Source organism: Mesoplodon mirus, assembly GCF_964341445.2.
Source record: "Mesoplodon mirus genome assembly, chromosome: 3".
NCBI lineage: Eukaryota > Metazoa > Chordata > Mammalia > Artiodactyla > Ziphiidae > Mesoplodon > Mesoplodon mirus.
In genome coordinates, this window is record NC_138978.1 from 15686081 (window position 1) to 15712199 (window position 26119).

Consider the following 26119-nt stretch of genomic DNA (forward strand, 5'->3'; position numbering starts at 1 on the left):
GGTTCGTGCCCCGGTCCGGGAAGATCCCCCATGTCGCGGAGCGGCTGGGCCCGTGAGCCATGGCCGCTGAGCCTGCACGTCCGGAGCCTGTGCTCCGCAGCGGGATGGGCCACAACAGTGAGAGGCCCGTGTACCGCAAAAAAAAAAAAAAAAAAAAAAAACAAACCTACGCCTTAAAAAAATGTAATTGTCCTTAGAAAAGATGGTTCTAGGGACTCCCGCTGAGAGAGAGAGGGAGGGCGGGGGAGGGGGAGAGAGAAAAATCACGTTGCCCTTAAGAAAAATGGCAACTTTCTGATTTCTCTGCCCTCTCCCAAGATGGCTTCCTGAATGATCTTGGGCCTTGGAGTGGAGCCTCTTCCGGGCTTGGCAGGGGGCGGGGCTCATTGAGCAAAGCCTTGCGCGCTAGCGCCCGCGACGGAGACGCGCCTCAGGGCGCAGGCGCGGAGAGGGGGTGGAGGAGGAGGGAAAGCGGCGAGTAAGATGGAAGATGAGGAGGTCGCTGAGAGCTGGGAGGAGGCGGCAGACAGCGGGGTAAGGAGGAGCCGCCGCCCCGGGGCTGGGCCGGGCGGGACCTGGCGTGAGGGAAGCCTCCGGGGAGTGGGTCTGGGGATAGTTGTCCCCGAGGAAAGGCCCCGCACGCCGGGCCGGGGGCGAAGGAGAGGCCTCCGGCCCCTGACCGCCGTGAAGGCCTCTTAAAGGGGCCGCGTTCCATTTCTTCCTCCACCTTTGCCCGATGCGCCTCCTTTCACCCACCACCCCCTTAGCGATGTGCACGTCACCCGGGGCGTCACACCCGCCCCCCAGGGCCTGTTTTCCAGGCGCCCTCTAACCCGCCCCAAGCTCCTTTGATCCTTTCCCAGTCGGCCCTCCCCCCGCCCAAAGCACCATTTTAAAGTTCATGTGCTTTGAAGAGGAGAGACACACCATGTGGGGAGGGGGTGCGCGGACCTGGGGCGGCAAGCCCGGCTCCGCAGAAGAGCAGGAAGAGGAAATTGAGTCATTTCTGGACCCCTCAACTCTGCTAAAATCCCCCACTGCTTTGCGTCATACGCCACGGTGGGCGAGTCTGGGGTTTTTTTCCTCTTTCAATTTTACTCTTGAGAGCCCGCGTTAGGCTCGTCTCCTGGGAACCCCGCCGTAACAACCGAAAGCCCAGCGGGCAGCCTCTGTCCCCGAGGCCCACCCAACGATCTGAGCACCGGGGAAGGGTCTCGAAGTGTGATCGCCGGGGTCGAGGGGGGAGGGGTGCGGTTTGTAAAGTAGGCGCATTCCTGGGAGAGGAGGGGGGAAAATGGACCGTTCGACTTTGGTTTTTGGAGTTTTGTTTACCTCCACAAGCTATAGGAAATTAGTTTTTCTTAAGCCGAATAGCCAGTACCATTAGGTTCGTGTTTAATTTGGTCATTTCAGAGTATGTGGTTCTATGGTGACCCTTGTGAAGGTGGGGAGATGTCTTTTTGTCCTCCCCGTGTTCGTGTCTGTTCAGTGCTGGCTCGAGTGACATCCACCGTGAAGGTTTGTGTGTCGGGAGTAGGGCGTGGAGAGCCGAGTGTACCGGGGTAGAACAACAGGAGCTGGGGTTTTCCCCCCAAGCGCCTTTAAGGGTGCTTGTCAACGCTTGAAGAGGCCGAGAAACAGATCCTCTCCCTTAACATTTCCTTAATGTTGAAACTTTGGCGTTGAAGTTTTTCCCGGTGGTGGTTCAGCGTTTCTCTCAAGGTCTTTGTTTCTCACTTAGCATAATTGAGGATTTGAAGAATTAATTCGTTCAGAAGGTATTCGGTACAGCTCTTATATGTGCCGACCATCTTTCTTGGATTTTGACTTGAGTAAGGAGAGCAATCGAAAGATTTTATAGCGAGCAACAGGTGTCAGCTAGGTATTTATTCATTCAACAAACATTTTGGAGTGTCTGCTCTGTGCTAGACAGCGTGCTTAGCAGTGACTTTGTGCCAGAGAATTTACAGTCTCCGGTAGGGGCGTTTATTGCCTACCACGAATGTGAGTGAATCATTCAGAACCCCTCATGCTGCTCCCTGCAAAAAAAGCTTGGCCTACAGTTTGAATATGACTCAAATGAGAAGTTTCTTGAGCATCTTGTCCTTTCTTTGTTTTTCCTCACATGTTTCCAAGGGACATGAGTTTCTCATGTTAAGGAATAAGAAAATAAACAAAAATGAAGATAGGGTTCAGAAATTGAGGATTGCTTTAGTTTTTCACAACTGGTAAGCTGCTTAGTGATCAGCTCGCAGACTCCTGCATTTTATAGCTGAATAAACACCAGAGATGTAAGATTTAGCTTAGATCTTTCTGGTGCTCGTCCAGTATTCTTTGTACTGTACTTTACTAAAACCCTTTAAAAGTGCCAGGTACAGAAATAGAACCCAAACCTTGTTTCATTGACATCATGAGCAGTACTGCCAAAATGCAAGTTCCCTTATATAGCTTTTATTTAATTGAAATAACCCGTAGAGGTATTACCTTCCTTTAGTAAATAAGGAAACTGAGGTTTAGGGAGTAACCTCTCTTGCTCAAGGCACACAGATAGTAATTGGGAAGCTGGGATTTTGACCTGACTCCAAAGCTGGGTTCTTTCTCTAGCATTTTGCTGTCTCCCACCTGGGGACCTATGGAAAATTTGGGAGTTGGGCATTAACTTTCATTTTTAATATGTTTGTTTTGGGCTTATATTTGAAGATTCTCTTGAATTTGATTCCCTTTGCGAATTTCACAAAGGGTCTTGTAAATGTGCACTTTAGAAGGAGGGGATGAAGCAGTGTCCATATCACTGGGAAACCAACTAACTATACAGCATCTTTCAGACGTACCCGGTTGCATACGTAAAAGTCTTAGCTTCAGGTTACCCTGTCTCTCAACTGATATATGGTAATGAGTGTTAAATTACACATACACAACCCCTTGCAAAAAAATGAAACACCAGGATAGCAAGACTAGCAAATGGGGTTGACTAATTCTAAAAGTGAGCATTTAAACTTTATATAATTTAGAGGCAGTTCTTATCCTTGAAAGTAGAGGCTTTTGGTGATCCTGTCCTCCAACACCACAAAAGAATTTTGCCATCATGCTAGAATTTTTTTCTTATTTGTCAGTACATGTGAGGTCATTGTTTCCTTTGTATTTTCAGAACACTCAATATCAAGTTCTATTGTGTCCTTCAGGGGAAGACTGACTTTGAGAAACACCTCAAATATTCTGTAAATACACTGCTTTTTGCTTTTAGTTAATATGGTGAACACTTATCTGATATAAAATAGTCCCTTTACCTGTTCTCCCAAGGAGTTACATCCTCAAAAAAAGGACAGTTCAAAAATGTAACTTACATTCCATTGAGGAAATGCTTCTTTAAAAATATGCTGCCTTTGGGAGAAATGAAAATGTAGAATTGAGTTAATGTTGATTCACGCTCTAAATTGTGTCCTTGTGTTAAGCACATCTCAAGGGACAAATAGTGTACAGTATTTTGTAATCCTTACTCCCCCCGAAATCAGATCAGCAGTTTGCTCAAGTTGAAAAGGCGAGAAGGGCTCACGTGCCCAGGGCACAGCAAAGTAAGGTGTTTGCAGCAGAGTAAGGATTTTATTGCAAGGTGCCAAGCAAGGAAGTGGGAGACAAGTCTCAGATCCACTCCAACTGGTCTTTGAGTTAAGAGTTGGTTTTTTGTTTTGTTTCTGTTTTTGTTGTTTTTTGGTTTTTTGGGTTTTTTGGCTGAGCCGCACAGCTTGTGGGATCTTAGTTCCCTCACCAGGGATTGAACCCTGGCTCTCAGCTTGAGAGCATGGAGCCCTAACCACCCTAACCACTGGACCTCCAGGGAATTCCCTAGTCAGGAGTTTTTAAAGGGGAAAGAGAGGGGAAGCTGGTGGTTAATCATGCTCTTGTGACATTTCTTAATCATAGTTCCAGGAGCCAGGCTGTCTGTGGTCTATGTGCCTCCTGCCCGGTGGTCTGTGACCTGGTGGTCTGGAGGTGGAGCCTGCAAAGGTCATCTTGTTCTGAAAACAACTTAGACTTGTGCATCAGTGATGTTATCAGAGGTTACAGTCTTCAGATATCTGGTCCTGGTTAATTATTACTGTGCAAGCATGGGGTAGAATTTAGAGGAGGAAAAAAGAAAAGGGAGAAGGGAAAAAGTTTAAAATCAAAGCTTTCTTAAAAGCTGGTTAATGGACTCAGGTTCAAATTTCTGATAGTTTGAAGCTTTATATTCACTTGTTGTCTAGACACACAAAAAAGATATGACCTAGTCCATCTTGTTGGTAATGAGCTAACCCAGTCCTAGGGGAAGACAGATGGTACATAAATGGAATTGGACTGGTATTTATTATAAAGTGTTGGCAAGCTTTTTAATTTCCTTGCATCTCAAAAGTTGCGTTTTATTCTTTTTCGCAAGGGCAAGTCGTGTAGCTAATTGGAAAGAAATGCATCTTACGTAAGTTAAAGGACACTGGTCTTCTGGATTAAGAATTTAAATTATGTTTACTTTCTACCCTCATTGAGCTAGTCATCTAAACATTAGCCCTTCAGCAGTACTGCATGGTATATAAGTCTCTAGTAAGGTGTCAGTAAACATGGAATACCTGCTGTATTACAGGTACTAGGCACGGCACAGTCCAGTGGAGGCGTCAAGTGGGGCAGCACTTTCTTTGAAAGAGGCACAGACAGGGTACCGTGGCTGGGATCAGAGACAGTCTTGTAGAAAAGGTGATAGGATTTGAAGGACCAGTTGAATTAAGCAGTAGTAGGTCTGAGAGGGGCAGGTAGAATGTAGGACAAATGCGCACATAGGCAAGGAGGCAGTGAGAGAAGAGTATGCAGCATTGGGAGAGCTTCAAGTATTTCCTTCTGGCTTGAGGGCAGGATGTTGGCAGGACTGAGTGGAAAGAGATGAGGCCCGAGAGGTATGCGGAGAGGTATGCAGGGGCCAGATCAGGAAGAGCCTCCTTGTACTTGGTTCTGGGGAGCTTGGACTTTGTCCTGAAAGCAGAAAGGAGCTTTGGAGGCTTTTTTTTTTTTTTTTTTAAGCAGAGTAGTGACATAGTTTTTAATTTAAGAGATAAGAGCTTTGATTTGCTTATCTTTCTTTAGAGAAGAGGCCATTCTCCCTGAAGTGTGGCTGCCACCTCACTTTGGGGTCTTCAGTGCTACCTGTAATTGCTGTCATCACAAAAGGTGTACAGTGGCTGTGGATAGTGGGCAAATACTAGCTATTTGGGGGCTACCTGATGCTGATTTCCTTACGTCTGTCCTTACAGTAAAGAAGGCATTTAAGATTTGGGCTATCAGCACAAATGTAGGTGTACCATGCCCAAAGGAACCATTTCTAAGCTATTTCTGGTCCTTTTGGAAAGATTGAGTTCTAGGCACTGATGTCTTCAGAAGGGACTTTCTATAAAGCAGTTAGTTTAGACATGATTGTGCTGAGCCGTCTGTCCCTGGGACTCTGGAGAAAGCTTTTCACTCGTAACTGCTCAGCTCTTTTCTTTGAGGCTGCATGGGGGTCTTGTTCCCAGCATGCTCAGGGTGTACAAGAGAACTGCCATGGTGCTGTGGGTTGGAATTCGGAAAGTTGCTTTTCCTTCTACAACAGGACAGAATTGTGTGTCTTTCTAAAGCTTTTGGTAAAATCCTCCAAGAGAAAAGACACTGTTGTCTAGATCTGGTGACTCAAAAGAATTCTTGGGGCCAGCCCTTTCTTTCCAGTTTCTCCCTTTACACTGTAGTGGGCCTCCCACAGTTCATGTCAGTTTCTGGCTGTATCAGTTCACAAGGTGGAGTGGGTTCACAAGGTGGAGTGGGTTCTTTCCTGCACACTTTCCACGGAAATAGAAATTTTTTCCTGTCAAGACAACTACTGACTTGTTGGTTTCCTAGGAGAAGATTGAGTTTAGCTACTTCTATCTGTGGCCAAAATACAGAATGAAATGTTTTTTTTTTTTAAGTGGTAGCTATAGAGATTTCTCTTCCCAAGGGTTTTTTAAACTATGCTAGCCTCCGCCAAGCATCCTTCTCCTTAACATCCAGCTCAGCTCTATGCAAGATAAAGGTTAAAACCAGCCACCACAGAAGTTAGCAACAAATCCTAACAGCGGTCAGTGTGTACATAAAGAGTCTTATCCCTGAGGGTAAGAGATTTTAAAATGTCCCTCACGGTAAGTTATCCACTCCCCAAACCCAAAACGCTTTTCCTTATAAAATGAACACAGGAAATAGTCATTCCTTTCTAAAAGGAATAATAAATATGTACAGTTAAAATTGCATTCTTTGGGACTTCCCTGGCGGTCCAGTGGTTGACTCCATGCTCCCAACACAGAGGATGTGGGTTTGATCCCTGGTTGAGGATCTATGATCCTGCGTGCCGTGTGGCGTGGCCAAAAAAAGATTAAAAAAAAAAGCTGCATTCTTCAGGGGTGTGATCCTTAGATGAGATTGTATAGGACAGTTATGACTCGAGTCTGAAAAGGTCAGGACTATGTCGTTACTCTTTATAGACGTTGAGAGCCAAATTACCAGCCCTCATGCTCTGGCCTTCTTGGCTTATAAAAGCATGCGCGACCCTTCAGCTGTCAGTTCTGTTTCTGCTACCTAGTTGCACGTCTCGGTGGTAAATGAACACTGCCTATAAACCTGTGAACTCCCAAATCCCACTGGCCTTTCTGAAAGGGCTTCTTAGACAGCATCTTGAGAGCTCATTACTGGGCAGGTGGAGTGCCTTTTTATGTTCATTACCCCATTCTGTTTCAGTGACCTCGTGAAGTGTAGGTACTATCATTCCTAGTGTCCAGGAGAGGAAGTCACATGGTCCGTCTCAGCCGAGGCTTTTGGCATCCTGAGCCTACACTTAGGGATCTTTTTGGACAGTTTGTTTACCTTTGCTTCTTGGCAGATATTTAACTAGTTCAGTGCTTTCGGGTGCTTAGTTGCTAGTTCCTTTGAAGTATTGTATTTGTTTTGCCTGGGATTGACCTCCTGCTTCTGGATGAGGAGCTAATAAATTTTGTGTATCTGAGAAACTTGAACTCGGTGCTCAAGAGCCAGAAGGCCAATGCTGCTGTTAGCTGTTAATACTAAGAACAGTGACTGCAAGTGATACGCTGGTTGAAAGGTTTCTTTTAATCTTTTTTTTTTTCTGGCCGCACTACGCAGCTTGCAGGATCTTAGTTCCTGAACCACAGATTGAACCCGAGCCCTTGGCAGTGAAAGTGCGGTATCCTAACCACTGGACTGCCAGGGAATTCCCTGAAATCTTGATTATAAATGGGAAATAACTTTTTAACATCTAGCCAAGCAGAGAGAGAGAGAGAATGTAAATAATTTTTGCTCAGATCTCTTGAGAAGATTGAACATCTCTGCCATCTTAGGATCCCTTTATCTGTACTTCACACTGCCAGCCCTCGGGTATTCGACCTATAGACTTTTTTGGGGTGCACATGGTTTTTTAAATATTGAATCTGAATGCCTTTACCTGGGTCTTGATTCCTCTCATCTCCTCTCTTCCACAGTCCCCACCGCATATTACCTACCTACGTATTGTGTTACCTGTTGTGTTTTGTCCTGCCTGTCTTATTGATTGACTTGGCCCTGGAGGCATTGTTTGCTGCCCCTCCTGAGTGTGTGATTCTAACTAGCCTTTGGTGAAGGCGCCCTTGGGTGTTTGAATAAAACCTGGTGTTGGGGGGTGGTAATAGCGACTTTGCTCCGTCCCCCAGTCTGTTTGCCTAATGTTTCCTTTGGGAGAGGAGACTTGCTGTCTTCATTCTAAAAGGTAGCAAGAAAGAAAAGGTTGCCTCTGCCAGTCAATGACGCACTTCCACCATCCACGGCAGGAGAAGTCAGAAGTCTAGGCTAAGGGTTCAAGTGCCATGTCTGATTTTGGGGCAAGTCATTACCTACTGTCAATGAAAAAATTAATCAGTAGTCAGTCTAAGAAAGAAATGGAAAATTTTATTCTAGCCAACCTGAGGATTATAACCCGGAGACAGTCTCTCAGAGAGCTCTGAGAACAGTTCCGAAGAGGTAAAGGGAGAGGCCAGTAGATGTGTGATTTTGGCGAAGGGGTGCATGTACTTCAAGCACACACCTTGGTAGAAGGTTACTGCTATCCACGAGGAACACGTAATCTCAGTTAATGGTTTTAGTGCTTTCTAAGTATGGGAAGATGTGAGAAACTGGGTCCATAAAATTTGCTCCTGAAAATATCTGAGGGCCATTTCTGCCAGTTTTCCCAGAGCACAAAATGCCTCATCCTGATCTTCACCCTGAATTCTTTTCAGGTATATTGTAGGTCAGCGACTGCAGTGGCTAATGGCTTGATTCTTGTAGAACTGGATGGTGAGCAACATTCTTTATTGTACAGTCCCTTCCCTTTCGGTCTTAATTTCAACCAAGGTTTGGGAGGCGTTTCCTGACCAATTTGCCCCATGGCACTAGGAATGCTCATTCCCAGGTCAGGTGAGGATTTTGTTGATAGGCCACTTAATGTGCTATTATTCGACTAGGCCCTGTTAACAGTAACCAAAAGCTTCTGGACCACCTGACTTACTAGTCTGTTATGGTCCCAGAAATGGTTCCCTCTTGTTGCTTCTTCCAATATCTAGGGTTAGACTCTTACAGTCATTGATCTTACAGAACTGTATATCTGGTCAATTGTTTCAAGTGACCTAGTCATCATTAATTTTATTGGAGTCTCAGTCATACACTTGGTAGTGCAAAAAATTATAATCTTGTAAAACAGATAGAATACAAGTAATAGAACTAGTAACGTTAATAAGGTCATAAGTAAGTATTTAAGCTGAGAACTTGCATTAGGTGCAGCCCAGTATCTCCCCAGGTTGTCCGACCAGTCTGTTCTGCACCAATCACTGTGTTTAAGGAAACTGATATATTGGCCTTGTACATAAAGTTCACCAAAGATGTCTGCATGTACAAGGCAAGTGGTAGGTCATTCTGACTCCTTACAGGATGGAGAAAGGAATGGTATCTACTAAGGAGGTGCGTAGCCGACACCAGAAGAAAAGTGGATCTTTACCGTTCAGCAGGTATTTCTGCCGTTGGGAAGGTGTGGTTAATGCATAATACAGGTGCCCAATGCACACTAGAGGGGGAGGGAGGGGGCCCAAAGCGGCAGAGGAATCTTTTGTGTTTAAATTTTTCCTGTTTTGTCTTAAAATAATTTTTATTTCATCACTACCTTTCAGCTTCGTTTTCCTCATTTGTAAAATTAGATGAATAAAATCTGCCTTGCCTGGTGATGAGAGTTAAACAAAGCGTCACTCAAAGACAATGCTGAAGCAGAGCGTGTTGTTGCTCTGAGTGTGAGGGCTGCTCTCCAGCCACTGACAGTGTGGCCTCTCTCCCATTAGGGTGCGACAGGACTGGCTGAGGGGTCTCTTTCTTGGTGCCCCAGAGGACTAATTTGTATGTTGTTTACTCTAAGAGTTGTATTGCTTAGTGTTGTATGAAAAGGGAAAGGAGAAAGCAATAATAAACATGGAGAAAGGGGACTCCCATTAGACTCTGCTTCCTGTTTTATTCCAGGGGTTGGGCTCACCACCGCTACTCCCACCCCTGCCTGTTCCACTCCTTTAAGGTAAGGGACTGTGTGGATTCCCTCCCCCATGGAGACCCTCTGAAGAGGCACTCGAAGCAGAATAATACATCGTCTCAAGATGGCAAGTTACAGAGTTTCTGAGGGATACATCTAAATTGCTAGGCCTGTTCTGGAAATTTGTTCCTTTGGGGCCCTTCTTAGATTTAAGATCTGGACTTTGGAATTGAGCTCTGCTGTAGTCCTTCCTCGGGAACTGTGGGCTTGCACTCACCTGGCTTGGGGTGTGCAGGCAGGCAGGTTGGTGATCCCTGTCAGTCTTTATTCTACTTCTTGGGTCCTGCGGCCACACACCAGCCACACTCCTGAACCTTTTTGCTTCCTCCTCTTGAGGTTTAGGGTTCAGTTCTCTCACTTACTAGTTGCGTAGCCTTAGGCAAGTCAGTTAACCTCTGAGCGTGCAGCAGGGGTGCTGTGCATCGCTTGAATTGTGGTGAGGATTAGGGTGGTGAAGGAAGGACCTGGTGCCTTCCTTACACATACCTGTGGCAAGTGTTTGGAGAGTGCGCTCCCACCACCACTACTGTGAAGTGCTTAAGGCAGCCTTAGATTTTATTTGGAACATGGAGAGTGTCACTGCCTTTGGATCCGGATAGACCCAGTTTATATTCTGGCTCCACCCCATAGTAGCTGTGGAACCATGGTCAGGTTACATAACCGCCTCTGAATTGGTTTGTAAATCATTTGTAAAATGGGGATATATCGCTAAAATCTTGTTTCATAGGATTGTTCCTTGATTTATGTGTTGGGTACTGTTTTAGGCACTCCGGACAACTTTAGTGAATGAAGTTTCTGCTCTCATAAAGCTTACTTTCTAGTGCAGAAAGATGGACAATAAATGATAATAATATCTTATACACACACACAATGAAGAAAAATGAAGCAAATAAAGGAGCATAGAAAGTGACTGGCAGGAGTACCTTTTTTATTTTTATTTTTATTTTTAATTTGGCTGCGCTGCGCGGCTTGCAGGATCTTAGTTCCCAAACTAGGGATTGAAACCGGACCCTCGGCAGTGCAAGCATGGAGTCCTAACCACTGGACCACCAGGGAATTCCCCAAGAGTACCTTTTCTTAAAAATGGTCAGAGAAGGCCTCTCAAATAAAGATAGGCTGAGAGAGCAAGCCAGGTAGAAGCTGCAGAAGTACCTTGCAGGCAGAGGGAATGCAAGTGCAAAGGCTCTAAGGCTGTATTGTGCTTGTTTTATCTAGTAGGAATGGATGAAAGAGAAAGTGGCAAGAGATGAGGTCAGAGGTAGCAGGGAGCTAGATGCAGTAGAGAATAGGAGGCCATGGTGGAGATCACCTTGAAACAGGAAGCCATGTGAGGGTGTTAAACAGAAGTTAACTTGGTTTTTAAAAAGGTAGTTTTGGCTGCTGTGTGTAAAATAAACTGCAGGGGCAAGAATGGAAGCACAGAGACTAATTAGGATGCTGTTACAACTGACCATTCAGGGGCTGTTGGTAATTTGGACCAGGGTGGTCACAGAAGCAGAAGTGTTGAGAAAATTCACAGTACATTTTGAAAATAGAACCAACAAGATTTGCTGATGTGGGTGTGAAGGAGGCATCGAGAAGAGTGCAGAGTCTTTGGCCTGATCCCTAGAAGACTGGAATTGCTGAAATGGGGTGGGTAAAGGGAATGTGGGAGGAGAAGATTTGGGTGATTGGGTAAAATCAAGAGTTGGGTTTTGGACACAAAAGGTTGAGGTACCTTTTGAAATCCAGGTGGGAATGTCAAGTTGGCAGTTGTGTATCAATGGTTTTAAAGCTGTGGAACTAGATGAGATCACTTAATAAGCCAGCTTGGATACAGAAGGGGCAAACTCTCCAACCTCAAGGGATAAGGAGAGGAAAAGGAACCTATCTTGTTATAGGAGAAATCAAATATGGAATGTGAGAGGGAACTACCAGGAAAGTAGTGTCTGTAGACTGAATAAAGAAAATGCTTTATGCATTCTATATATAAAAGCTTACTTCAATTGATTAATGGACTTCCCTGGTGGCACAGTGGTTAAGAATCCTCCTGCCAATGCAGGGGAAACGGGTTCGAGCCCTGGTCCGGGAAGATCCCACATGCCGCGGAGCAGCTAAGCCCGTGTGCCACAACGACTGAGCCTGTGCTCTAGAGCCCGTGAGCCACAACTAGTGAGTCCGTGTGCTGCAACTACTGAAGCCCGTGTGCCTAGAGCCCGTGCTCCACAACAAGAGAAGCCACCGAAATGAGAAGCCCGCGCACTGCAACGAAGAGTAGCCCCCACTCGCCGCAACCAGAGAAAACCTGCGTGCAGCAATGAAGACCCAACGCAGCCAAGTGAAGATTTGGAATTTACCAGTGATTCTGGCCAATGACTGCATGTCTTTGGCAGCTTCGACAAGAACAGTTTCAGTGGGACAGTGGGGCTTAGAGAGCTGGATTGAAGTGAGGTGGTGAATGTTACCCAGAGCAGGGCCTGAGCCAAACATTGGGTGCTGGATGAGTGCTAGTTGCTGTTATGCCGACATGACAAATAGGACCCACCAAAGTAGGTCTTGCACATCAATACACACCATGCCTCTTGGGTCCTTAAGGCACTCAGTCACTAGTTGCCGACAGATGAAATGTACAACAGAGGCACATCTTATTCTAAGGTTAGATCTAAAGCAGTGTTGTCCAACAGAAGTATCATGCAAGCCACATAGGTAATGTAAAATTTTCTAGAAGCCACATTTGAAAAGTATAAAGAAACAAGTGAGGTTAATTTTAATATTTTTAATTTAATCCAGTATATACAAAGTAGTATCATGTCAACATCTAAATATTGAAAATATATTAATGAGCTATTTTACACTTTTTTTTTTGTACTAAGTCTGGGAAGTTTGCTATGTATTTGGCACTTAAAGCACATCTCAGTTTGGACTGGCCACGTGTCACGTGCTTACCAGCCACACGTGGCAGTCACCACTGCACTGAGTGGTATAGCTGGATCTAGTGCAGAAGAGAGAGTGTGCCCAAAGGATTCCCTCTTCCTGGGCGGGCGCAGAGAGGTCCAGAAAGCTGTAGCGAACTTGGAAAAGAAAGCAGGAAGTGGTTGTTCCTTACGAGCAAGTACGAATTGTTTGATCTTTACAGTGTACCACCCCAAAGCCCTTCGTGGTTTTCTGGTGTGCCTAAGTTCTTCCAGTTCATATCTTGCTGGCCCTAGGAGTTACGACTAATTTTATGCAGTAGCCTTTTTTTTTTTTTTTTTTGTGGTACGTGGGCCTCTCACTGTTGTGGCCTCTCCCGTTGCGGAGCACAGGCTCCGGACGCACAGGCTCAGCGGCCATGGCTCACGGGCCCAGCCGCTCCGCGGCATGTGGGATCTTCCCGGACCGGAGCACGAACCCGTGTCCCCTGCATCGGCAGGCGGACTCTCAACCACTGCGCCACCAGGGAAGCCCGTGCAGTAGCTTTTTGAGTAGTGTTGATACCAAATATGTTTTGTTTTTCTGGGGGGTTTTTTTGGCTGCTTTGGGTCTTCGTTGCTGCACGCGGGATTTCTCTAGTTGTGGCGAGCGGGGGCTACTCTTTGTTGCAGTGCGCGGGCCTCTCGTTGCAGAGCACAGGCTCTAGGCACACGGGCTTCAGTAGTTGTGGCATGTGGGCTCAGTAGTTGTGGCTTGAGGGCTCTACAGCACAGGCTCAGTAGTTGTGGCTCATGGGCTTAGTTGCTCCGTGGCATGTGGGATCTTCCTGGACCAGGGCTTGAACCCATGTACCCTACATTGGCAGGTGGGTTCTTAACCACTGTGCCACCAGGGAAGTCCCCAAATAATACGAACCATTGCTGACTGCAGCTAAAGTAATCTCAGATGGTTTTCCAAGCCTAGATTTTTTAAAAGAGATGGGTCCATTATCAAATACCTTTCTAGATTTGAATATCTCCATTTAAGAAGTATCATATTTGGGGTTCCTTTTTTCTTTCCCTCTATTCATGTTTTCATTCTTTCTCCCCAACTTTTTTATGCCCCTTCTCTTCTCCTTATAACTCTAGTCCTTTAAGTTTCTGCAGCTTTCCCTGACTTATCATGGCAGGCTCGTCCCCCCTTCATTTCTCTTTCCAAAACACTGTTGATACAACCAACATGGCAACTGTGGTTTATCTGTCTTCTCCCACCTGGCTAGGCTCTCCTCATCAGCGGGGATTGCCTTACTCATCTCTGGGTTTCCAGCTTCTAGCACATCTCCTACTTTGTAGTAGGTTTTCCATAAATGCTTGTCTCCAGCTTTTTTTTTTATCACAGTAAAGCAAAAAGAAAATGGCCTTGAGATACATTAACAAAGCGTAGACTTCCTTAGGGAGGGAGCTTTAGAACTATATCCTGTGCCCTACAGTGGCCCACGTAATTAAAGTGGAATGTTTTCCTTGCTGTGGGAGGAACAGAGGAAGGAGGAATGTTTTGCGGGAAATGGAACCTTCAAACAGACTAACCTGCGTCTGTATTAAAAAGGCAGCTGATGGCCTAGCTGTGCCCCCACAGGTCTTCTTTGTCTCTCAACTTCTGATTTCTGCCTTTTGCTTTTTCTGAATTAACCCGATCATGTTTGCTTAGGAGTTGAGTTGATTTTCTGAACTTGACGGTAATCCTGAAGCATCACTGTAAAATCAAACCTGGGGTGGTATGCCTTTGGGTGCTTCCCTCCCTGGAGTTAGTCGGGGGAGGTAGAATAAGCAGAAGCATTGGAGACGGCCAACCCCACTGGGGCAGGACAGTGTCACTGCCATGCCACTGATGTCGAGAAACAAGGCAGGGATGAAGCACAGAGTTACACACGTTGACATGAAGGTTGTTTGGAAAAGTCTCTATGGATTGCACATCTGTACTTGAAATGACCAGTGGTGCACTTTAAAAGTTACAGAGACCTTCTTATCTGGTTTTAGACCAGATTTTGCTGGTTCTCCCCATGAATTCTTTTTGCTTTATTCCTGAATGAAATTGAGGCCCTCGTGGAAGGAGCCAGAATTCCATCCTTGTGTGTGGTATGGAGACACAGGCACCTTTCTGGGGAGGCTGCTCTCCAGGAGGCCCTGACACAGGCTGTCTTTTAGCCAGGGGAATGGGCGCTGATGTCCTGCCCAAAACTTAAAGAGGTTAGGCCCCGCTTGGGCACTTCCTGCTATGGTGGGAGTTCGGGAGCCAGAACGTACTTGGAAGGTGGTCTCACCATCAGCTCCTTGACAGCGTCTTCTCTTTGCTTTTCATCAGGACCTGTCAGGCTCTGGTTCTGAGAGAAACACTTGTACTTTCAGGACTCCTATCTCTTCAGATCCCCCCAGTGGTCTGCTTGTAGATATGTGCTCCCCAATTTGGGATAGCTGGACGAGACCAGATGAGCCTGTGGGGCATAGTGGTTCACAGGGAGCCCAAGACCAGTCATTATTCCTTGAATCTGAGAGGAAAATCAGAAAAGATCCTCTTCTGCAATGGAAACTGACAAAGAGAGGCAAACTGTCCGGAAAAGTCACTTAAATAGTAACTGTGGCTGATAAAAAGATGGTATTTCCTAACTCAGAGCCAAGACCTCTTAGACCTCCATTCAGTACAAGATTACTTGGATTCTTTGGAGTTGCGTTGGCTGCAATGGTGACCAGAGGATTTGGGTTATCAGAGAGAGGGGTGCTGTGGTGGAGCAGGACACGGTGTGGTGGGGGCCCTGGGGAGCTGGTAGCCGGAGGTCAGGCTCCAGAAGGGACAGGACACCTCCTCCCACACGCCCTGGTGTAACAGATCAGGATTTGGGTTTGTTCACTCTGTCTCCTGCGAGTGTGGCTAGTGTGAGTCGGCTTCGCCCCCCCAGGTGAGCTGATAAAGCCTGTTTTTGGGGACAGTAAGCTGTAGCGGTGCTGTACTCGCTGTACTTTGCACCAAGGCCCAGAATAACCTGTTTATCTCTTCTGCCTTTTTCTCCTCACCTCTTACCTTCTCACTTTTCCTTTTTCCTTTCCCGTGCACCTCTCAGTGTTACAAGAGTGAGGCTCTCACCGTAGTCTGCCTGCCCTTGCACATACATCCTGGTCCTCTTTGTTGCCACTGCTCCTTTTGAAGGTTGCGCCTGGGTCACGGCCTAGGCTGTTTGGGGCGTCTCCTCCCCTCCCATGCTTCCATTCCCAGCTGTCTGCTGGAGGTTCACGTGAGCATAATCATTGCAAGACTAAGGTCCTCGGCAGCCGGTGAAGCTGTGCTGCTTCCCTGGGTGAGCTGAATTTGCAGATGTTGATGTCTTGTGTCACTCACCCGGTGGCTGTGGCTGTGGCCTCCCCTCTGCCTCCCATGAGGACGAGCCCGTCCAGAACCACCTCGCTCCCCACTGTGGCTCTTCATGACCTCCTGCCCCCATGCTTGCTTTCTTTATGGTTTTGCTTGTTCTCTCAGACCAAGAAGGATGTACCTCATTTTTGTAGAGGGGTAGCTCCACAGGAGAAGTGATACCTGTGCTTGGTAACAAGAGATCTTTTGTTTAGAATTTTGACCCCAAGAGAGGAGGCCACCCCACTTAGCAGAGAGCATCATCTTCTGGAGTCTCTTCAGTGCTACTTGACAAACAATAAAGAGCTTTTCTGGAAGGAGAAGCCATAGGAAATCAAACTTTCTTAGCACCTCCCCTCTGATTGCTTATCCCCTAAAACTTGCCTTGTGCCCCGGTGACGCTTCCTCACTCAGAGCTGAGTTATAAAGTGATGAGCTTATGGGTTTCTTTCACTAACACAGAAGTCCTTGGTCCTCTAACACAGGAGCCTTGACCTTGGGCCGGGCCTCTGTGCATCCTTTTAAAAAGAGAAGGTGCCCTTAGATAACTAGATTCTTTGTTGGGGCCCACATCTAGACGCTTCCTCACACATTCTGAGGCCTGTTTAATTCCTCTGGGCTATTGCATCTCTGGAGGAGACAAGCATTCTCCTTGTAGTGCACCCTGTAGGAAAGTTTCCACTTGGTCCAGCTCTTCAGAGCATGAGTCTGAAGGCAGATTGATTGCAAAGCCTTATCCAAGGAGAGAATGGACTGACTCGTGATACCTGGACAGACTCCAGAGTGAGGTGCAGTGCCCTCTCCAGCTGCTGGCAGAACACCCCTCCCCTGCTGGGACGGCTCTGAGCATGCTGGTGGCGTACAGCTGGCATCTGGAGACGGCCAGGATCCGCTTTCCACCAGAGCTGTTGGGTTCATATCTTGTCCTCTCATCTGACGGAAGAATTCTTCAACTCTGATAAACCATCCTGTCTGACGCGATGGAAATTGATGAGAGTATTAGTTATTGGGGTGCCAGGGAGCTGTGTAGGATTCAGGGGCTGTACGGAAGAGGGGGTCAATATCTAATGACTCTAGCAGCGTTTCCAAGGGTTTGAGCCCTCCTGGGGGTGTGGCAGCACGGGACAGGGCCTCCAGAGGCCGTAGTTCTAGGGCTGCCTCCATGATGCCCACCTTGTGACCTTGGCTAAGTTCCTTAACCTCCCTGAGCAACTTGCCCTCATCCGACAGAGACGGATACAAGCCACTTTGTTTATCAGACAGGGTTGGTGTGCCAGAAAATGAGTGTTTGGGAGTGTATTAACAGCTACATTAAGCATTATAGTCCGTATGCCCTCTTGAAGGACTCCTTTCCACCCGAGCTGTATTTGCTGGGCTTGGGCAGATTCCCCGTCTTCCCTAAGGCCCTAGAGAAAGAAGGAAGCAGTTTGCCTTCCTGAGAGGAAACCCGGATGGGACCTCTCAAATTCAGCCACTGTAATGTGTATTTTTCCACAGTGTTTTTAAAAATCAGCTAACGTGTTAGGCCCATTTGCCTCTTATGTCTTATTTGGCCCTTAAGGAGATATGAAAGCCAGAGTTCATGTAATTACGTTTAAAAATTTAGAGCTTTCCCATAAAAATCTCCTAAAATAGCAGCTCTGGCCCTGTCGTCCAGGGCTTGGCTGCCTGTCTGTAGGGGGAACGAGTGTTCTTTGGTGCCTCACAGCCCCTCACCCCCTCACTGTGCTGCCTGCATATGGAGTTTGGTTACTTGCCCACCTGTGGAGGCACTTGATTTTAACCATTTGAAGACACCTAAATCCCACAGATGTGAAACCTTGCATTTATGATGCAGAAACTTGAATAGGAAGTCTCATCTTCAGATTGGAGCAGAATGATAGTGTGGAATTTTAAAACTACACGTTGTTTGTGAAAAGCCCATAAAAGGTAGTGGGCATTAGACTAATGTGAAACATAGTATTTACTCAGGCAGTAACACTGTTATTAATCCAAAAATTTAGAAAAATTACATTACTGACTGTGCTGTGGCATAGATTCTCTTTGAGTGCATGTCTCTCTGTTCACAGAAAACATCTAGGTCATTCTCTTAGCCTCCGTGCGCCATTTCTATTCAGTCATTAAACAGCCATTGGGTGCCAACTTGTGTTCCATGCTTGAGTGAGAGGTTTTTGTTCTTGCGGCTTCCTACCCCCTCCAGAGAGTTGATGGTGCCTCAGAATACAGTTTGTTGTGCTTGCCTAAATATACTTTGGGTCTTTCATAAAAACAAAAAATTTTAAACACAACTCAGCATCAGTCATAATGAGTGTGAGTGTCAGACTCGATTTAAAATTCAGCTTCATATGGTTAGGCTAGTTTCATCTTGCTTACAGGAAACAAAAATAAGGACGTGGAGAGACAAGAAGTAAGAGAGGAAAACATATTCCAGGGGATACTAACCAAAAAAAAAAAAAAAAAACTGGCATAGCTTTATTAATGTGAAATAATAGAATTTAAGGTAAAGAAGATTACTTCACAATGATAAACTTTAATGTACTAGAAGTAATAATTCTTGATTCTTTCTGTACTCCATAGATCAAACAAATCAGTAAGAATGTAGAAGATTTGAATAATATGGTTAACCAGCTTGAACTGCACAGGAAATACAGAGCGTTTGTGAAAGCTAGCTACACTCTGGGCTCTGAGATGGAACTCAGCAAATTTCAGAAACTTTTTACTAAGGTAGTCATTCTTAACATTTTGCAAGTAACAGACTCCTTTGAAAATCCCATCCATCTTATAAGTCAGGGTTTCTCAGCCTTGTCACTGTTGACATTTGGGGCTAGATAATTCTTTGCTGTGGGGCTATTCTGTGCATTGTAGGATTTTAGTGGCATCCGTGGACTCCACCCACTAGATGCCAGTAGCAGCTCCCTTCCAGTAATGACAACTAAAAATGTCTCCAGACGTTGCCACACGTACTGGTGGGCAAAGTCACCCCTGGTTGAGAACCACTGTTATAGATCTACTCTCCAGAGAAATACATAATTTTGCATAATCCAGTAGCTGGATGGTCTTCCCCTTGCTGGCTGGTGGAACGTTTTTTAAGAAAAAGCAGTGGGACAGCCAAGGAGCCTGGAGGTTTGGGCTGTGCTCTGTGCACAGCTTCCCTGTCCCACGCATGGAGGCTCGTACACGAGGCTGTGGAGGAATTCCTGGTGCTGAGTGCCTGAGGACTCTGACTTCCATCCAGTTCCACAGATGTTAGGCTTCTGTTTTGTTCTAGGCCTTTTGCTAGGTGCTACTCACAGAGTTCAAGTCCATACAAGTAAGAAAAATAGATCATAAAATATGTGACACAGGGCTTCCCTGGTGGAGCAGTGGTTGAGAGTCCGCCTGCCAATGCAGCGGACGCGGGTTCGTGCCCCGGTCCTGGAAGATCCCACATGCCATGGAGCGGCTGGGCCCGTGAGCCATGGCTGCTGAGCCTGCGCGTCCGGAGCCTGTGCTCCGCAACGGGAGAGGCCACAACAGTGAGAGGCCCGTGTACCGAAAAAAAAAAAAGAAATGTGACACATATGATCATGAAGGAATGTAAAAGGGAGAGCTTATGTCTGAGGAGCAGGTGATTAACTGTATGGGATCAAAGAAGACTTCAGAAAGAAGAGGTGGACATTCAGGCTGGGTTTTGCAGGATAAATGGGAGTTTGCAAGGAGGCGGAGATTGCAGGCAGGCAGATCAGCACGCTGGGTTCCGGGGGTTGCCACAGTTCGGTTTTGCTGTGGTGTAGCACAGGAACAGAAGCTAAGGGAATGTGTGGGCGAGGCATGCTTAGGAGCTTGGACTGGATCCGGCAAGCAGTTGAAGTGTTTCAAGTGGGGAAGTGACACAGTCAGACTTACGTTTAGAAAGTTGATACGAGTGGCTCTGTGAAGGACTGATTGGTGACCAGGAGACCAGTTGGAGGCCATGCAAAGAACCCAGCTGAATGATGAGGTCTAGAACTCTCACCGCAGCCACGGGGATGGAGGGAGATGAACCTGCAGGGAGTCAGGACCCCAAATCCTGGAGTCTCATAAAGGGAGGGCTGCATCCGTTACTTCAAAGGACACAGTAATGTCCCTGATCAGAAAGGACACTGCCCTTAGCTCTGAAAATAAAGACGTAAGTTTTTATTTGAGAGAGATTTTTTTTCCACTTTTTATATACATTTTTTTCCTCTAGGAAATAGACAGACGGTTGGAAAAAAAACTGAAGATCACACAAAAGGAGAGGTAAGGCTGCTGTCTGGTCTGAGGGCTCATGCTCTCTGCCGTGAGAGCTGGGCAGTCAGTGGTGTTCTCCAGCTGGCCGTTAGATACAGGCAGGTCAGGCTCCTGGGCAGCGAACCCTTCCCTTAGGGACACGGTGGCTTGCGGCTTTGGCAGTGAGGCTGGAGTGTTGCACCTGCCTCCTGTCTTAGTGGGCACCCTGTGTGAGGTGGGAGGTGACAAGTCAGAAGGCTTGGGCTTGAGGCCTGACTCTGAGGTTTGGAGCAAGTTGTTTCCCTTTCTTGACATCACTTTCTCTCTCTGTGACACAAGGAGTTTGGACAGATGATTTCCCTGGGCCCTCTGTGACTTGGTGGCTTGGCGCATTACGAGGGTATCCTGGAAGAAAAGATTCTTGGGAATTCTTCAAGACCTTTAAGGATAGCTTTTTTCCCCCACCCAGGCAGCAGAGGAAGTGGGTTTCCAAAGCAGGTGAAAGTTGACTTCAGCAGTCTGCCTTTGCCCTGGTAACCTGTCAGCTTCCCTCAGGGACAGGCGGCAGGGAGGAGGCGGGGAGGGCCTCTCTGGACTTGCTTGATGGGCTGCACAGTCATCCCCAGGGAACTGGGGGTGCCCTGCCCGTCCGCTGACTTTCCTGGCTCGCTGCCTCTGTGATCCGAGTGCTGGCTCCTTGTCTGTCTGCTCATCTCAGCAACCACACTAGCGCCTGGTTACAGTCCCCTGGCCATGCTGTCCTGTCCCGCCCAAGACTTGTTCCAGCCCCCCGGCAGCGGCCCTCCAGTACCTACTCCTCCTGACAACCAAGGCTCTGAAAACAGGCCCTTGAGCGCTGTTTGGTTCTGAAGAGAAGCTAGTTAACTACTCTGGGGAGGGTCTCTGTGGCTGTCGAGGGGTGGCCGTTCCTGCCTGGATCCCTTGTTCTCCTGTGGCTTTTGTTTCTTTCCCTTCCTGTGTCGTTTTCCTCCTCCCCTTGTGGACACATTGCCCGATGTGCACATCTACCAGCCTTGGACAGTGCTTTTCCTTTGAGCACTGCCAAGCACTGTTTCCAGGGTCATCCTTGACCCCAGCCCCGCCGTGTCCAGCAGACCGGAGAGCCCTGGTGAGGGAGGGGTCTCTGCTCAGAAGCTCTTCTGAAGAGGCCATCCAGTGTCTGGAGTAGCTTGTCTCTGGGAGGCACAGGACACTCACCAGAGGCTGAGGCAGTTTGGTAAATCCTGTCTTGATGCCAGGCAGGGACGGCGGAGCTGGAGTGTTTGGTCTGAGCGTATGTTGTGGGACCTTGACTGGGAGTGAACACTTTGCTGATCCCCAAGCTAAGGGGCTCCCGCCGCACCGGCCTGTTACACGCTGGTCTGTGTAGGGAAGCTGGGGTTTTAACTGAGGCCACTGGATTCTGGACAAGAGGTGTTTTGCCGCAGGGGCCCGACAGTGGTTGATGTGACTTTGACGAACACGGGGATAGAAGTCCCAGAATGAGCTGGTGTTCCTACCCCCCTTGCCTGGGGTTCAGTCTGAGGAGCAGACCTGTGGGCTGCGTGAGCTTAATAGGCAAGGTTGCTCTTTCGAGAAACCCTTCTTGAAGAGTGAGAATTCTGATGTCTGGTCAGAGGCCAGAGAATAACGAATAGAATTAGGAGGGGGAGGGAGAGAAAAGTGGTGAGGGGTGGGTGTGGGACATGGATGGGGCCTCTGTAGTCAAGGGTAGGACTTGTGAAGCTGTGTTTGCTCTTTGTCAGCAGGAAATCCAAATCTCCTCCCAAAGTGCCCATTGTGATTCAGGACGATAGCCTTCCCACGGGGCCCCCTCCACAGATTCGCATCCTCAAGAGGCCCACCAGCAACGGTGTGGTCAGCAGCCCCAACTCCACCAGCAGGCCAGCCCTTCCCGTCAAGTCCCTAGCGCAGCGGGAGGCAGAGTACGCGGAGGCCCGGAAGCGGATCCTGGGCAGCGCCAGCCCCGAGGAGGAGCAAGAGAAACCCATCCTCGACCGGTGAGTGTAGCTGGCAGGGGTGACCTGCCAGCCAGACCTGACCACTCCACCAGGCCACCTTGAGGAGGAGGAGGAGGAGGAGGAGAGTGGCCTGGCTGCCTGCAGAGTAGTGAAAAGCAGGCAGAATCAGGGCTGGAACCATCGTGGCTACAGCTGCCCACCCCGGCTGGTACGGCTGGTTTGTTGTGTGCACTGGCTCCGGGACTGCTCTGAAAGCTTTGCTGGCATGCTGCCTCTGTAGGCGCCAGGGGGCAGTGTGGCATACAGGGTAAAGGCATGGACTTTGAGTCAAAATCAGCCAGTTTGAGCCCATCTCTGCCACTTAACTTCTTTTTTTTTTTGCGGTACACGGGCCTCTCACTGTTGTGGCCTCTCCTGTTGCGGAGCACAGGCTCCGGACACACAGGCTCAGCGGGCATGGCTCACGGGCCCAGCCGCTCCGTGGCATGTGGGATCCTCCCAGACCGGGGCACAAACCTGTGTCCCCTGCATCGGCAGGCAGACTCCCAACCACTGCGCCACCAGGGAAGCCCTCTTTTTTTAAAAAAAATATATATAAATTTATTTATTTATTTATTTATTTATTCATTTATTGGCTGCATTGGGTCTTCATTGCCACCCGCGGGCTTTCTCTAGTTGTGGTGAGTGGGGGCCACTCTTAATTGCGGTGCGCGGGCTTCTCATCGCAGCGGCTTCTCTTTGTTGCAGAGCACAGACTCTAGGCATGTGGGCTTCAGTAGTTGTGGCACGTGGGCTGAGTTGTGGCTCGAGGGTTCTAGAGCGCAGGCTCAGTAGTTGTGGTGCACGGGCTTAGTTGCTCTGCGGCATGTGGGATCTTCCCGGACCAGGTCTCAAACCTGTGTCCCCTGCTTTGACAGGTGGATTCTTAACCACTGCGCCACAGAGGGAAAGTCCCCCTCTGCCACTTAACTTCTGCTTAACCTAGACCTACTTAACCCCTCTGTGCCCTCGTAGCCTGCTCTGAAAAATGGGATAATGATCGTACCTGCCTCATCCATTTGTTGTGCAATTAAATAAGTGGGTTCTGGATGTTATCTTTTGGGTCTTATAATGGGCCAATGTGATGTTTCTGTGAATTTTCTAAATTCTTTTTTATTCCTGGCATTTTTTTTCTTTGCAGTCCTAGAGGTTGTATTATGTAAGTTTGTCATCTCCTGGTAAAGCAGTATTTGTTGAAACAGCCCCTTTCTAACTTTGAGACTCCTCCTTGGACGGAGTATTCTGGGACTTGAAGTGCTAATCTGTACCTTATTTCTACGCCTTCATTATTTTGATGGACTTGTGTTATCTCTCCTGTAAGCCTTCATTTGGCAAAGTAGAAAAAGTCTATGTTCTTTTAGTTTTCCACAGTAATATGAGTCAACCATTAATCCCATGATCTGGAGAGAAGCAGGAGAGCAGCGGTGGCGGGTGCCAGGTCACTCTGGTGAGCTCTTGGTTCGAGGTCTTTACCTTGGCCGGACCTCTGGGTCGTCTGTGCCATGAAGTTCTGTGGAAGATGTGCCTCTGTAGAGGTGGGCCCTGGAGCACTTCCTCTGCCTCCAGTGAAGGATGGCGAACCCCCCTGTGGGGAAGATTGCTGCAGGTGCTAGAGGTGAACACGGACCGTCCACCCCACCTGCTCTCAGGGGCTTCCCAGCTTGGAGCTGCACTGAGTCTGGTTGCCAAAGAAGCAGGCTCAGAGAGCCAGAGTTGGCTAATAGCCACCGTGACTTCTGCCCCAGGTGCAGAAGTGGTTGATTTTAAGATTTGGGGGTCTCTTTTATACCCTTTTTCAGGCCTCACTCTGATCTTCTTCCCTTCAGGCCAACCAGGATCTCCCAACCCGAAGACAGCAGGCAACCTAACAATGTGATCAGACAGCCTTTGGGTCCTGATGGATCACAAGGCTTCAAACAGCGCAGATAAACGCGGGCAGGGAAGGATGCCGCCGCCGCCGCCGCCGTCACCACCTCCTGGGTCGTCCGCTGCGGGTCGCACTGCCGTGGCAGACAGCTGGACTTGAGCAGAGGGAACGACCTGACTTACTTGCACTGTGACCCCCTTTGCTCCGCCCACTGTGACCTTGAACCCCATGCACTGTGACCTCCCTTCCCCCCCTTCCCACTGTGATTGGCACTTCTACAAGGGCTGTCCCAAGTCAGTGGAAAGGGAAAGGGTGGGGGTTAGAGGAGGGTTGGGAGGACCCACCAAGGACTCAGAGTAGAGTCAGACAGTGCCACTTGGCCGCTTGGGGTGAAGCCAGTGCCAGCAATAACAGTTTATCATGTTCATTAATTTGGGATTTCAAAACACAAATGAGAACTCACATCCACCCACCCTCAAGTGCACGTCTTCATCACTTAAAAGCAAGTTCCATTTGAAAAGATCCTTTCTTTTTTTTTTTTCTTTCCTTCCTATTTTTGTTTGTTTATACAAATATTTGATTTGCAAAACAAAGTACATGGGAGGGGTTTTAGCAGTTTAATGAATTTTTAATTGAGAAAGGGTAGTTTGGTAGTCTACTTAAAAATGTTTCTGGGCAATCCACTAGAAACATTAACCAATAGGATTTTGGTGAGCTTAGCTTCTGTATTCCTACTGCCGCCGAGAAAAGGGGCAGGGCTCTGCAGCCCAGGACAGATGAGCACCCCATGCCTATACCTCCCTCCCCCCAGCTAAGTCCCAGAGCATCTGGGCCCTACCTGGAGACTGGGCCAGCTCTATAGGCTCAGAGAGCCTGGGGAGGGTGCCAACCCCTCACCTTTAGTATTTTGGGAGACAGGGAAAGTGAACAGACTTTCCCTTCCAAAACCCCTCAGGGTGGTTCCCTACCAGCCGGGCTTACTACTTCTAGAAGAGGGCAGGGAGTGAGGCTGCACTCCGGGCTTTAGGAGTGAGGCTGCGAGCCTTGCTCAGTATTTTGCTGTCAGCACAAGGAAAGCCAGGAGAGAGTCTGACTCCAGGACTCTGAGCCTCCTGCCGAGTGTGGTCAGAAGGTAGGTGGGTCTTCCCACTCGAGCAAGGCTTAGAACTCTCAAGGGTCTGTGGAGCGCCATCACTGTTGATGGCATCAGCTCGGTAACTCTACCCGGTACATTTCCCTTGTGAAATCACTACCTTGGGAGCAGACCATTCTGAATAACATTTGGGGAAAGACAAGCTGTGCATTGCAAAGATTGGTAACGACAGACTGGTTCCCCATAGGCCTAGGTTACCCTCGACTCCTTTTTCCAGAGCAAGGGCCTGGAATGAAGGCAGTTTCCCCTCTGTCTTTGGAGCCTGGAGATTCGCTTTGGCTCTTCGAGGTGGAAGAGGCTTAGGGGTCCCAGCCCAGAGTAGCTGTGTGTGTACAATCTGGCCCCTCTCAGGCTGTCCGATCTCTTCCGTTGCACTTCGCCTTATGTCCCTCAGCCAGCCAGATGGCCTCCTTGCTCAGCAGATGAGTTTTGGAGTGGTTGGTGTGACATTTGTGATCAGGGCAGCTCGTGGTGGCCAAGGTGGCAAGCTAGGTCTTGGAGGCTCGCTCCACCTTTGGTTTGCTGGCTCTCAGCCTTGCCCTGTGGGGATGTCAGCCGGGCCCAGCAAGCCTTGGCCCACTACATCTTCCCATTAGGAGGAAAGGTCAGCTGTCGGTTAAGTCAGTAACTAGTCCATAGCACAGGCTTATAACTGTTTGAAGCCAGGATATTGTCCGTGAGCAGAGCTGAAACAAAGCTTCAGTCAGTAAGAACCTGCAGAACGGTGTTCTGAGGGGAAATGACCTCCAGGAGTGGGCAAGGGAGAAGGTTGCTGCTGTCTTTACAGTTCCACCGCCCTGACCAAGTTTCCGCATTCTGAACGGATAGTGTCCATCCCTCATGTGGTAGTGGTTTCTGGCCCCAGATGAGCCTGTCCTTTTCCATTGGAGAAGGTACAGAGGTAGGCCAGGTGGGAAGGCCAGAGGTGCTGATTGTTCAGCCGTTGGGACCAC

The 26119-nt window shown here is 48.0% G+C and overlaps 1 protein-coding gene across 8 annotated transcripts; it reads left to right on the plus strand.

Annotated features, from left to right (window-relative positions):
* Positions 1 to 423: 423 nt before the first annotated feature.
* On the plus strand, positions 424 to 24533 carry SZRD1 (SUZ RNA binding domain containing 1). Of its 8 annotated transcripts, none has more exons than XM_082614812.1 (4): positions 424 to 534; positions 20106 to 20155; positions 21895 to 22146; positions 23973 to 24533. In XM_082614812.1, exons 1-4 carry the CDS (start codon positions 484 to 486, stop codon positions 24073 to 24075), a joined length of 456 nt encoding a protein of 151 aa, XP_082470938.1. In that variant the 5' UTR covers positions 424 to 483; the 3' UTR covers positions 24076 to 24533. The 8 variants fall into 8 exon arrangements, with proteins under 8 accessions (XP_082470938.1, XP_082470941.1, XP_082470937.1 ...); XM_082614811.1 differs by having other exon boundaries at positions 425 to 534; positions 21892 to 22146; XM_082614813.1 differs by lacking the exon at positions 424 to 534 and adding an exon at positions 8332 to 8352 and having other exon boundaries at positions 21892 to 22146.
* Positions 24534 to 26119: the final 1586 nt, after the last annotated feature.

What these genes read in the sequence shown, in the direction of transcription:
- SZRD1 (XM_082614808.1), top strand. Translation starts at nt 18,515, where the DNA reads ATGGTTAACCAGCTTGAACTGCACAGGAAATACAGAGCGTTTGTGAAA. An exon ending in TTCAGAAACTTTTTACTAAG is followed by an intron (nt 18,623 to 20,105) that starts GTAGTCATTCTT and finishes TTTTTCCTCTAG; the next exon opens with GAAATAGACAGACGGTTGGA. An exon ending in AAGATCACACAAAAGGAGAG is followed by an intron (nt 20,156 to 21,891) that starts GTAAGGCTGCTG and finishes GCTCTTTGTCAG; the next exon opens with CAGGAAATCCAAATCTCCTC.